Source organism: Gopherus evgoodei, chromosome 17, assembly GCF_007399415.2.
Source record: "Gopherus evgoodei ecotype Sinaloan lineage chromosome 17, rGopEvg1_v1.p, whole genome shotgun sequence".
In the NCBI taxonomy this organism is placed as follows: Eukaryota; Metazoa; Chordata; order Testudines; family Testudinidae; genus Gopherus; species Gopherus evgoodei.
The window spans coordinates 16,182,008-16,195,658 of record NC_044338.1 but is presented as its reverse complement, the minus strand read 5'-3'; the positions used below and the strand labels follow the sequence as shown (position 1 = coordinate 16,195,658).

The window sequence follows — 13,651 nt, the reverse complement described above, 5'->3', positions numbered from 1 at the left end:
CTGTAGGGCTGATTCAGCAGACATTTAATATCAAATGAGACTGAGATTGCATTCAGTGCTGCTGAGCCAAGCGGTGGTTCTTGTTGCTGATGATGTTAGCAGTACGCAGGCTGTAGTGCGCAGTTCCTAAGTCAGATGCCATACGATGGATCTTGAAAGTACCTGTGTTTTCCTCTTCTTTGTTTTTTCCCATTCAGGCCAGCAGACGAGCCCAGCAGAGAGGCGAACCCTAATGTAGAGTTGAATTGTACCTCCCTAGCATCCAAGGGCAGTCGGGATTCTGGTCCAAATAACCAGATCACTAAACCAGCCAGTCAAGACACTCCATCCACTGTAGCCATGACCAATTTCTTATACGGTGTCTCGCTGCCTACGCAGATTGCCACGGACCTAAAGCAGGAGATGTCTGCCAGTCTGCACGTGGTGAATGCAGCCAGTGAGATGCTGATGCCCAGGCCCTCAGGAGAGCTGAAGGTGCCTTCCTCACAGGAGTACAGCGACTGCTGTGGTAATAGCCTTGCGTTTGCTCTCAAAGGAGGGCCTGGCCTAAAGGCCATTGAAGTCGATGGAGAGGCTCTCATTGACTTTGGGCTTTGGGTCAGGCCCAAGATCTGTCTCAAAGAGACAAGGAGTAGTGTTTGGGAGTTAACGCAGTTATTTCAGGTTCCTGTAGGCCTGCCTCAGGTGGCCTGTAGAATTTCACTGCACTCCCTGTCACCGTTGGGTACGTTTTAGCCTTGGGAGTGGGGGACCATTTTGTGTCATGCCAGTGCCTTTAGTTTAGAGCATCTGGTGAATCGTTGGAGTATAACTGAGGAGAAGTCGTTCACTGGTGGGAGGAGGTGATTCCATCTTTGCCACTAGAAAGGCCCCAGTTGATCTCAGAAGACTTTGGATCGGCTAGCCACTTGGTAGCTGCTAGTTCTGAAATCCTCAGCACCACAAAGCGCTTTCAGTGGGGGCCATTGTGGCTTTCTAATGAAAGCCCACTGTATTCCTGTGGGTGTCGGGCGGCGGAATCAGAATCTGGATTTGGGCCTCACCCTCATTCTCTGGGACAACAAAGACTTGCCATGTCCCACCTCCCCACGCACTCCTGTGTGTGCATTTAGAGTTGTACAATCTGTCTGAGATGAGGCTTCTCTGCAACTGCTCCAGTGATGCGCTCTCTCTGAAGGTGCAGACCCCAACCATCTCAGGAAGCAGAGCGGACAGAACTAACGAACAACATGTGGGTTTTTTTCCCCTTTAAAATAACTGATGCAGAGCCTTACGTACCTAAGATGGGGGAGAGCCCAGGTTTGAGGGGTCAGAGACTCAGCTGAGGATTTGAAAGGAATTCAAGGGCTCTTTTTCCTTTTGCATGGCTCTGTATTCAAAAGCTCTGAATGTGACTCTGTGGGCCCATCTTAGAGTAGTAGCAGTGTAGTGTACATGGGCCACAAGTGGCTTTTTAATCCCCACGTTTTCTAGGCCTGCTCTGATCAGGGTCAGGTGACGTGATGGCTGCAGCACCAGCAGCCAGTCTTCACCAGATCACCCCTCCTCTTGCTGCCACAAGCATAAAGGGCCCCCTGCATTTCGGGATTATACAAATCCCTACAACTCACCTCCAGTCTAGGGTGTCCAGACAGCAAATGTGAAAAATAGGGACAGGCTGTGGGGGGGGTAATAGGAGCCTATATAAGAAAAAGACCCCGAAGTCGGGACTGTCCCTATAAAATCAGGACATCTGGTCACCCTACCCCAGTCCCTCTCTTGCTCAGGGATGAATATTCCCCAGAGAAGGGTTCAGTGACTGGCCCAATGCCATGCACCAAATCAGTGCCCAAGCTGGGAATAGAATGCAGGAGTTCCTGCTTCCCAGGCCTGTGCTTAGTCTGGCAGAGTCGAGGCCATGGGTACCCTTCTGTGCCCGCTGGGTGGGCCTCTTGCCCCTGCTTTTGTATTAGGTGATAGGGCTCTTATAGTTCCTTTCACCTTGTATTTCCTTGTGTCCAGGACAGAAATCTGCAGTCTCTGGTGGTCCGCTCATCCAGAATGTGCATTCGTCAAAGCGTATTCTCTTCTCCATCGTCCACGACAAAACAGGTGTGATGCTCACTGGGTCTGGGGGGCGAGGGGTGCACTGCCAGAAAGAGACAAGGGAAGGGAATGGCTTCTGGCAAAAGATCCAGCCCCTGGCCACTTCTGCTGTTTCCCCACTGCTCAGCATGGCTGTCGAAGTATTTGGCTCACGTTGGTCGGTGCCATGCTCAATGCTCTGTCTGTCCCCAAATGCTTCTGGCTCATCCTCCATGAGGAGCTGCTGGGACGTTTGTCCTCTTCTGCCTCCTGAAGCTGGCTCCATAAGAGAGCGAGCACCTCCTTTAACAGAATTTAGTCCTAGCTCCGTTGAGCCTAGTTGCAGTGTGTCAGCGTAGCAGCTGGGACCTCTCTCTGTACCTGTCTGTACCCACCCCTCCCTCCCTGCCTCCTCACCCTTGTACCTGAGTGCAGCACAGTCAGGAATTCCTCAGAACATCCCCTGTGAAGTGGGGAGACAGGCTGCCCATGTTATAAATGGGGGAATTGAGGCACAGTGTAGATTAAATAACTTGCCCAAAGGCTGTGGCTGTCCATCCTTCCTGCCGTGCCTGGCTTTGCAAACAAAAAGAACAGACGGAAATTAAACAATCTTCAGAACAGAATGCACCCAACCATAAGTCAACCTTTAAAAATCATTACAAGAAGTTTTAAAATCTTGTATTAACTTCCCTTTCCCTTCCACCTATTGAAAATCTAGGAGAGTGAATGCCTAATTGTTTGTTACACTGCATGTTACCCAAGCCAGGGATGGTATCTTCCTCTGCATTTGGGGCACCCACTGTGTGGAAGAGAGAGCCACAGAACCGTTGTGTTTTCATTATTTGAAAATCACATGGGAATTTCAATGTTCAAAATGTAGAGTCATTTCCTTAGAGGTCCTTTTTACGCATGCGCAGCTGCAGAGGAGTACCCCGCAGGATGATGGAAGAAGCCTAGACCTTGTCAACCAGGCTGGCAGCACTTGCTCAGGAAGGGGAAATAACTGTTTATAAGGCAGCTGAGCCTTGTTCCTGATTCCTAACACCTCGCAAGCGAAAAGTGCATCTGCTGTCTGTGTACCATATGGAAGTTCCTTATTTCTTATATTTTGTTTTGATAGATAAATGGGACAGTTTTATAAAAGAAACTGAAGATATCAACACCCTTAGGGAGTGCGTGCAAATTCTGTTTAACAGTAGATATGGTGAGTAGGAGTTAAAATTCCATTATGCATCTGCAGTGCTTGTGGTTTGCATAACATTATGTAGCAATCATTTTTGTTCCCTAACACAGCAGCAGAAGCCATATGCTAAACTCCCTTCTCTTTTTAACACTCCTCGCATGGCAGCTCCTAGGCTCGTGGCTTCTATTTAAGGTTATGTCAATATTTCCATTCCGAATCCCCCATATCAAAGCATTTGTAGCTTAGCTGCAAAGTGGCCCCAGTCGGAAACTTAATGCACAGGTTCTGAGCTTGAAAGCACGTCTTACGGACCTTCAGCAAAGTTATAGGAGGAACAACCGAACCAAGACTATTTGAAAACGAACGTAGGACAGAAATAAAGATACTGGTTATTCCAGCTGCTTTTAACATCCTTGGAGCTCATAAATGGCTTTGTTTTGTGGTGTTAAATTATGAATCGCCCTTTTTATGTACAGTCCCATAGGTTTATTTTCCTTAATCTCCTGGCCAGGTGAGCATCTGTAAGCAAACTAAATCAGTCGTGAATGGAATCAATGCAATAGCCCCTGTTCATGAAGAGCGAGGGTGCTTTCTATGGTTCTTTCCAATGAAGAACAGGGTTGTTATACACCTCTACCCCTATATAACGCTGTCATCGGGAGCCAAAAAATCTTACTGCGTTATAGGTGAAACCACGTTATACTGAACTTGGTTTGATCCACCAGAGCGTGCAGCCCCACTGGCCCGGAGCACTACCGAACTGCGTTCTATCCGAATTTGTGTTGTATCGGGTCAAGTTATATCGGGGTAGAGGTGTTTTTATACCCTATTGTACTGTGGGCTTGTCAGATCTCTCAAGTTAAGCCGGCTTGGCCTTGGTCAGTACTGAAGTGACTGACCTCCAGAGAAAAGCTGGCTGCGCTGAAGCTTGCATGAGGCATCTCTGATTTCTGGATCTTGATCCAAGTTGTCACAGGGTCCATCTAGCTCTATACATTCCATTAGAATACTGCATAGGTTTCTCCTGGGTGGTGGTTGCTGTTTCAAGGTAACGCTGTACATCACCTGATTTAAGTAGCGTGAGATGTACCTCAGAATTTTTAAAGTTTAGTTTAGGTTTTGTTTGTCCTTTGCTTTATTTCTCTGTTTAACTTCTCCCTTAAGAGTAACTTTGGGCAGTGACGAGGGATAAGTTAAACTTGGAGCCCGTGGCTCTGTTGCTGGGGGAAAAGGAGGATAGTAGGACAGCAGACATGTACCTGTTTTGTAGATCTACTTGAATCTGTTGAATTATGTTGTCTTCACCTTCTCTTTGTCGTCTTTAATAATAATAATAATAATAATCCAGTTGGAAATTAAAGCTATCTGTTAACCTTTCAGCTGAAGCTTTGGGTTTGGACCACATGGTTCCCGTGCCATACCGGAAGATTGCCTGCGACCCAGAGGCAGTAGAAATAATTGGGATTCCTGACAAAATACCGTTCAAACGTCCCTGTACCTATGGTGTCCCCAAGCTCAAACGAATTCTGGAGGAAAGACACAACATCCACTTTGTCATTAGAAGGTACACAGCTCATCAGAGAGATTTCAAAGAGCTGACATGGATGACATTTTAGTCTACCTATTTTGTGTGAGCATGTAGGTAGTGTTCTGTTCTAAATTTAGTTCCTAAATAGTAACCAGAAAATTGTATTTTGTTGGTTTGGTTTTTTTGTTAAATTACATAATGGCAGCAAATATTCGATCACTTTTTCTGTTGAAACAAACTTCCACACAGAAGTACAGCCATATGTGCAGCTGAGGTACCTTAGGAATATTTCCACTGGAGGCAGAGAGATGGATTCCCCTTGAATCAGTTTGGGAATGCAAGAATAATAAGCACATTGGGCAGATTCAACACCTAGGAAAAGATTTTTCCAGTATGGTTTTACAAAGGAGGCTTTACAAAGGTTTTTTTTTTTTTTTTAAACTAACTATGATGATTAATAGACCTAAAAATTGACTTACCATGTGTTATATAAATAATCATTTTGTTTTTTGCAAACAGATATATGGGTTTTGATATTTTCCCCCCAATTCACTGTTTTTCCAGCTCTCTAAATTTTTTTTGCTTTTAACAAAAACCAAATCAATCCCAGTTGCCCAGTATTTATAATCATCCCTACAATAACAAACCACGAATGTTATGTCACAAATGCTTCAGTGACAATGGCTCTAGATTAGCCTAAGCATTGCAAGAGTTTTATCTGCCTGCACATTAAGTAGACTGTCAAAATGACACGACAAATTCAAATTGTGCCAGCTGAGTGCGTATTGAGATAGTTATAGATATAAATTAAAAAATGGTAATATTCCCCCTACCTGTTTGCCTGATAACCACAGGTATGTTGTTGTTTTTTAATAGTAGTTTCTACTTTTTGCACTAGAATAGGAATAGGGTGGAAAGCTGCACAATTATTTTGTCGTTCTCGGTGTATATAATCCCTCCTCATCTCTCCAGCAGGGACACCAAGGTTTCCTGTCTAGCTCGGTCAGCTGATCACCATAGTACTCAGCACCTCGGAGTCATTATGTGTATCATGCCTGTGAGGCAGGGCAGTGCTGTTCTCCCCATTGTACATATGGGAAACTGAGGCACAGCGGGGTTTGCTCAAGGTTTATGGTGGAGCAAGTTTCAGGCTGATGCCCTAACAATCCATCCTCTCCTCACCATTTTGTGAGGTTCCCTCCCTGATGTGCCTTTTTTTGTTTCCTTCTTTTTGGGCTCATCTGAAACAGACAGAATTCTTAACATAATTTTCATCCTTACTTACAGCTGTTGGTTTGTGTTGTCAACAAACACTCCCTTTATTTGGGGGGAGAGGCAAAAAACACACCTTTAATTATAAGACCTTTAGAGAAAACTCAATAATTCCCTTAGTAAAGTCTTTGCTAGCACCTACAAAATGCAGTGTTATTACATTAGTGTTCTTTATTGTGTCCAAAGGCACCTATCAGGGATGCAATCCCTTGGTGCTAGGGCTATAAAAACATAGAAGAAATAGCACATCAGTGCCAGATCTGAATTTCTAGACACCTAGTACCACTCAATTTCCAGCTGAAAAAATCAGTGATTCCAGTCATGAATTCTCCACTTTCTCTTTAATCAGCTGGTACGATGACTGCTGTTTTTTATGTCACGGGAAATTGTTCTTGTGTAGGAGGAGAGGGTGTAGATGAGGCAAGATTAGTCCCTTGTAGAGAGAGGCTTCGTGCCAACTCTTCTAGAAAAATCCACATCTGAATTATGCAGCTTGGACTCCTCCCTAGTTCTTTTGCAGTGCCCATAGCATTAGTTGATTAATCTCATGGCCCATTGTGATTCCTTTAGAAAATATACACTCCAGTGCACTGGCTCTCCCCCTATCAATAGACGCAGTGAATAATGACACTCCACTTTAAAGCAGTATGTCCACTCGTTTCTCACTAGACCTGTGCTGAGGATAGAGGTTCTGTTTCACTACGGACTTTTAGATTCCAAAATTTGGCTTCATGCTGAAGTGGAATGGAAGCTGAAAATTGTGATATGCTTCCAAAGAAAAATTCAGAAAATATTTTTGTTTCAAGTCAATTGGAACATTTTTGGTTTTTGACAAAATTTTAATGTTCAGTTTTAATTTTTTTTAAATTCTGTATTGTGTAATATACCAAATTTCAAAAAAATAAACCAAGTTGGAGTGTTTCATTCTGAAAATATCAGAATGAGACATTTCAACATGCTTGGAAGTTTTTCCCTTTTTCCTTTTAAAACAAAATCTCAGGGGAAAAGAGCTGATTTTGCACAGTGTTTTGGTGTTGATGAATCTGCATATTCTGATAAAATAAGATTCCATGGAAGTTTCTCCAACCAGCTCTAATCGTAACACTTCATTATGAACGAAGGCTGGAAGTTTCCAGTGCATTGGTAGAAGGTTGACAGAATGACGGAAAGTGAAGCCAAGGCTATTGAAAATTGGAGCAAGAAGGGAAAAAAAACCCAACCTGTCCCTGACTTAACGAAGCACTTAAACACGTGCCTAACTTTGTGTGTGTGTAATCCCATGGAGCCAAGAGGCTTGGTTCTCCATTGCCTTGCACCTCATAGTCATCTATACCAATGCAAAATATGTGCAAATGGGGTGTGAAACACTGCTAAGTCCGGCCCCAGTCCAGCCAGACTGCTGCTATTATGATTTATTTGTACTGCAATAGTGCCTGGGAACCCCAGTCAGGAACAGGACCCCACTGTGCAAGGTGCTGTACAAACAGAATAAAAAGACAGTTCCTGCCCCAAAGAGTTTCCTATCTAAGACAGGAGGCAGCAGATGGTTACAGATGGATGGGAGAGTGCAAGGAAAAGATGGCACCATATTAGTCAGCATGCTAGGTAGTGCTCCCAGCGCACCAGTGGTCTAACCTTTTGTTAGGTTTTATTGTAGGAGAGTTCTAAAGAGGGATTTGAAGGAGTATTGGGAAGTGGCTTTGCAGATGTTTCTGGGGAGCTGCTCCGAAGTGTGAGCGGGTAGCACGGGACGAAGCGTGAAGGTGCTTGTTGGAAAACAGAACAGGTGGGCAATGGAGGCCGGCAGTGTTGGCTTAAAGTTAGGCACATGCTTAGGTACTTGGTTGGATCAGAGCCTTAGAACAAAGAATCAGGCCCCATGCAACTACTCACGTGCTTAAAGTTTTATGCACGATCTTAAATGGTTTGCTAGGTCAGCATCTTTGTGTTCAGAGAGAAACCTAAATTCTTTTAGGTTGTGGGCATGAGATGAATTGCAGATAGTGAGAAACATTCTTCAGTCCTAAATTTAGCCATTTGGTGCCCTATTGATAGCTGCTCCTGTGCAAGTCTCATTCTTTCTGCTCACACAAGAGCTGCTGGGCTGAGCAGCTCACTGAACGCTTCCTTAAGATGAGGTTTTTATAGGAAATTTAACAATGGTCCCAAAATTGCATATTTACAAAAGCTGGACAAGATTGCAAATGTTCCTGCCATAATGGTAAATGGGCTGGACTGAATAGCAGAATTAAAAGCCGTCTTGAACCGTCTTGGCCCCATAGCCTTCTGCTAAAGCCAGAAAGTAACAGCTTTATTTAATACAGTTAATTAAATGGAGAACATGACTTAGAAGCAGATGTTCAGGTGCTTTAGATGAAAGACACATGTTAGTTGTTGGATTTGCACAAGAAAATACGAGGGGGATTCCAGGGAAAGGAATGAATAAACGCAGCACAATTCTTACTCAATATATCGTTAATAAACGATATCTGAAATTCATTCACTAGATGCTCCTGTTTCTTTTCTTTTCCCCCTTCTAGGATGTTTGATGAGAGAATTTTTACAGGTACGTTAATAACATTCTTTGATTTATTGTCTGTGAAGTGAAAGAGAAATAGAGTTAAAATGATGTAATATATAAATAGCCATAAGTGAAGGGCATATGTAGTTGTGTTCACCAAGGATAAAACCTTATCTACATAATATACACAAGTAGAAGAAAATTCACTCCATGCACAGGACCTATGCACCACTGAAGTCTGAGTTTAACCCTTCAAATAGGTCTGAAGTGAGACTTAAGTCGTGCATAGGCCTTGAGCTGGCTTTGTGCTCAAGGTAAATTTCACCCCTAGAAAGCCATGGAATAGCTGAACTGTACTTAGAAGGCAGGAGATGCACACTGTGGATTCCCATTTATAAGTTATTCTCTCTCCCTTGCGTATAAAAACCCAACTACTTCAATTTAACTGCTTGGCTTTGTCTTTTGCTCCTTTTTACTTGTACTTTGAACAGTGTAATATGAAAGATACACCATTTCAAGCAACTTTGAACAAATAAAATGAGGCATATATTAGCAAGATCTGAGCACTCCTTTCAAAATAGTATGAAAAGACACCCAAAAGATTTCTCTGGTGGCTTTTTCCTATCTTAACCTGATATATATCTGAAAAGTTGGTGTAAAAATGGCACCATCTGGTCATGTGTTCGTCTGCCAATGATTACAGACCCAGTGGGCTCAGTTTACAAGTGAAAGCTTATTTTCTCTAACTAAGTGCTTTGCAAACTTAGGCTGGGGTCTGAGAGTCAAGCTGGATGCTTTTATCGCCAGTTATAAAGGTTCTACGAGCCACATTAATGCTTCAGTGGCACTTGTACAACCTTGTTATGTTGCTGGTAAGCCGTCCCTAACATCCACGAAACCCCTTTGCCTACAGTGGGGTTTGTGCAAGTGTAACTGACTGGAAATTAGGAAACAATTCTGTTGTTGCACAGGATTTGAACACATTCCAGCTTACTCCCTCCTAGCTGTGTGGTCTCTGCAGGGCTAACAGAAGCAAAAAGTAAGCAGATCTGAATACACAAAAGAACTGGGTCTGCTCAGTAAGGAGGTGCCATTTTTACTTTACACTTTGTCCAAGTGGAGCTGCACTTTAAGTTGTCTACAAAGTATCCCAAGGTTTCCATTGCAGTTTTGCTCAACATTTAATTCAAAACCCACCGCTCCTGGGAAGCCTATTTTTGCTGCTCCCTGGGTGGCTTCATTGTTGCAAGAGCAAGATTTTGGTACATGGGAAGGATCCAGTTGAACTGTGGAAAGATAAATAGCATCTTTAATGCTCCATGCTGTTCCCATTGCGAAGCCTTGCCCTCCTTTATGTACCAGAGCCTAAAAGAAAAGGGGCTTTACATTGCCATAGATTGTATGTGCTTCAAAAGGAGGTAGCTGCAATGTGACTTAGAGTTGAGTAAAGTTCAATTATTACAGATGATAATGAGACACCTGCCTGGTTTGTGCAGCTTGTCAGAATAATTCTGCTCCCTCCTTGCCCCAGTTCTAGCTAATCCTTCAGTCTCCATTCACCTGCTCTCTAGCACCTGATTTTCATTTCATCTCTAAGATCATTGCTGAGCTTGATTACTGAGGAGCAGGGGAAGGGCAAAGAGAAGGTTTTCATGGCAGCTAAATGCTTATTCTTCTCCTTGTCTCAATTTGTCACACCCCTTCTCTCTCACGCACAAGGGGCAGATTTTATATGCTCAGGCCATGGTGCTGATCCCCGCCGCCTCTTTCCTCACCATGTACAGATTAGAAAACACTTTTATTCAAAGTAGAATGTGATGCCTTTGGCCAAGTAGCAGCCTACAGGATAGCACTGGCCTGTAGGTCGCTTTGTGTGGAGGGTGGTTGCTCTGTGCCTTGCCTCCCTACAGGGCGCCCGCTTGTATCTGTGCTAAGCTCTGAATTGGACGTACTGTGTCAGATTGTTCAATGCAATGCACACTGGGCCCCTCCCAACCTGACTCCCATGCTCAGGAATTCAGGCCACCTGAGGCTACACAACAATAATATCAAACAGTTCACCGGGAAGGGAAGAGGGTGGAGCCCAGCATACTGGCACCTGGGAACTGAATTCATCTTCTAGGTACTTGCCTCTGGAGAAGTGAGGAATCACGGTGTATTGAAAGAGGAGACTTGGAGGACCAAAAACAGTAGGAAGGTGTGGTAAAAGAAGATACATCGAGAGAGGCATGTGTAAATGACAGTCATCCTCAATGCAGTCCCCTGCCTCCCCACCACCGGAACTCTCCTGCTTCCGGCCAACACCAGTGAAACTGCCTCCGTAACACGTTTCCTGAGGATTTTTTCCCCCTTCAGTAGTATTACCCTAAGTAGCCGTCCGTGTGCGAGGAGGTCTGGCTCAAATGCAAAGGTGCCCGTCTCCCAGGAGGTCCTGCATCTCTTCTTGCTGGAAGGACCTTGCTCCTAGAATGGCGTGAAGGCAATTTCCAAGCAGAATTTCCTGTGCTAGATCATACAAATGCTACAGTGTAACTAAGAGAAGGTGTCCCCATATCTCTGGGTTGTCTGTACTGCAGTCACAGGGCGACTGCTGCTTGAGCAGACCTACCCGAGCTCACTTTAATTGGGCCCGCTTGGGATGCCCGAGCAGCACTTGCTTTGATGCAGGCTAGCCCTGTTGAGTAATTTCTCAGGGTTCCAGACAGGCTTGTTCAGCCTACACTGACGTGCCCTCTGGTCCAGGACCGAAGCTAGCTTAAAGCTAGCTCGTTATGTCTGAGTCACACCCTCTGATTGCTGTATTGACAGACCCTTTTATGTGTAACCCAGACTCTCACGCTTTATGCATCACAAGCTGCTGACTAGCTTTGTAAATCCAGGAGAACAACAACATGTAGTCTTGTGAGCTGTGCTGCTAGCATTCATATTCTTCTGTGGTTAATTCTGGTTGTGCTTCTCATTATGAAACCTTGCTGCGGAACTGGGACCAGGAAGTAAATTTACCAAAGATCCTACCAAGCTGGAGCCCTCCAGCCCATCAGGGGAAATCTCTCCAGAACCACACAGAATGGCAGTGCCAGACCTGGCAGGGACTTCTCAGGCTAATAACAGGTATGTGGCTTTCATCTCCACCTAAGCAGTTTCCTCCGTAATGACTAGAAGCTAGAGTGTGACCCCCCGCAGCCCCCATGCAGCCCCACTGGAGTCCACTGAACCGCTGGGGGAGTGAGGTTCTGCTCACAAGGAGTGTGCGAGTCTTGCTCTTTGGAAACTCTGATCATAGTGCCTCTCTGACATATATACTGTGTGTGACTTTCATTGGTTTCAAATGCTATGCAGCAATGGAGCTGGAAACCTTCCCATTTCAAATGCGTAGGATTTTTTTTTTTTAACTTGGCACAGTAGGGTTGACGTTACTAGTAAAGCTGTAAGCGAGAAAGTCTAATAGGCCTTCATTTGTCAGGCTTTAATGCATGAGGCTAGTGAGGGAGTGCCTGCTAGTCACAGCAATGCTGGGAAATCCAGGGGAGAGGAGAATGTTAAAACAAAAAGTGAGAAGTATGTGCTCAGTTAGCCCAAGCTCTTCCGTGCATGCGTGTCTGTGTAAGAGAGATGGTTTAATATCACTTACTGTACACTCTCAGGACCAGAGTAGAAGGAAGTGAGTTTTTTGCCTGAGTGAAAACTGAATAAGAACTTCAGGATTTGTCCCAAATTAGGTCCTTGTCTGAGCCTTTCAGTGTGGTGATGTGTCCAGTTTTTGCTGCCTGTCTGTTTAGATTGCAAACTTCTCAGGGTAAGGACTGTATCCTCTTTTGTCACTTGTGCAGTGCTGCACACACTGACATTGGAAAGATTATTTCCAGAGACGCGATTGCTGCAAGCGGAAGCAATTTCCACAGAGAGGTGTGTGTGTGTGTGTGTGTGTGTGTGTGTGTGTGTGTGTGTGTGTGTGTGTGTGTGTGTGTGTGTGTGTGTGTGTTGTTGTTGTTGTTGTTGTTTGTTTTTTTCTTTTTTGGTCATGCTGTGACAATCCTCTGTTGGCAGCTGTCTGAAATCAGGAGAGCACATGAGGAAGGAGAGAGAGAGGTAGAAGGCACTGAATGCCGTTGCTGATAGTGTGGTAACTGCAAGAGCTTTGTTTTAGCACAACAATGAAAACCAAGGGGCTCATTTTTCACTTTTGATGGTGTGCCCACCCTTGCTGCCGTTAGCAAACCACTAGAGAAATCAGATCATCCCGATATTGTGAGCTGATACCAAAAAAAAGAGATCAAAACCACTGAGTTTGAACAAAAGAGGTCAGATCACTATTGTGTGCAAACAAGCTAGAAGAAGATTTCCTTCCTGAATTATCTGAGATGCCTAAAGTAGGTCTAACAATTCACCATCAGACTGCAGTCTTACAGGTCACACTTTGTAAGAAGGGTACTTTCATAACTGATTGATAGGTGTTTTGACATTTGTCTCATCAGATTCATAGAGGCCAACAGGTGATGGGACACTGGATGAGGAGGGGTCTGAGAATTCTTTCCCAAGTGTCTGGCTGGCTGGCTGAGTCTTGCCCACATACTCAGGATCCAACTGATTGCCATATTGGGGGTCGGGAAGGAAATTTCCCCCCAAGTCAGATTGGCAGAGACCCTGGGGATTTTTTGCCTTCCTCTGCAGCCTGGGGCATGGGTCACTTGCAAGTTTAAACTAGTGTAAACGGCGGATTCTCTGTGGCTTGAAGTCTTTTTAAATCATGATTTGAGGGCTTGTAACTCAGCCAGAGGCCAGGAGTCTATTACAGGAGTGAGTGGGCAAGCATCTGTGGTCTGCAATGGGCAGGAGGTCAGACTAGATGATCATGGTGGTTCATTGGTTCATGGAGGTTCATTTTGTCCTTTTAAAGTCTGTGAGGTCAATAGTTTATATCCATCTATCAAGCCTTCAAGTGATGCATGTATAACCACATGTAACACACATTACATATGCCTGTGATGTTCTTGTAACACCTATTGATAAAGTATTAACTCTGTATGAACTATATGTAAAAGTAGTGACATGTGACTACTGACAGCAAGAGGAGAGATGT

At 44.4% G+C, this 13,651-nt stretch overlaps 1 protein-coding gene across 7 annotated transcripts in view; it reads left to right on the top strand.

The window, feature by feature from the left end:
- Window positions 1-13,651, top strand: part of GTF2IRD1 (GTF2I repeat domain containing 1) — a 174,384-nt gene that overhangs the window by 98,201 nt on the left and 62,532 nt on the right. For all 7 annotated transcript variants that reach the window (XM_030536777.1, XM_030536774.1, XM_030536775.1 and 4 more), the window contains 6 exons: window positions 198-508; window positions 2,002-2,091; window positions 3,188-3,271; window positions 4,631-4,814; window positions 8,591-8,616; window positions 11,562-11,682. In XM_030536777.1, the coding sequence (XP_030392637.1) occupies window positions 198-508; window positions 2,002-2,091; window positions 3,188-3,271; window positions 4,631-4,814; window positions 8,591-8,616; window positions 11,562-11,682 (816 nt within the window). The remainder of the gene's footprint in view (window positions 1-197; window positions 509-2,001; window positions 2,092-3,187; window positions 3,272-4,630; window positions 4,815-8,590; window positions 8,617-11,561; window positions 11,683-13,651) is intronic.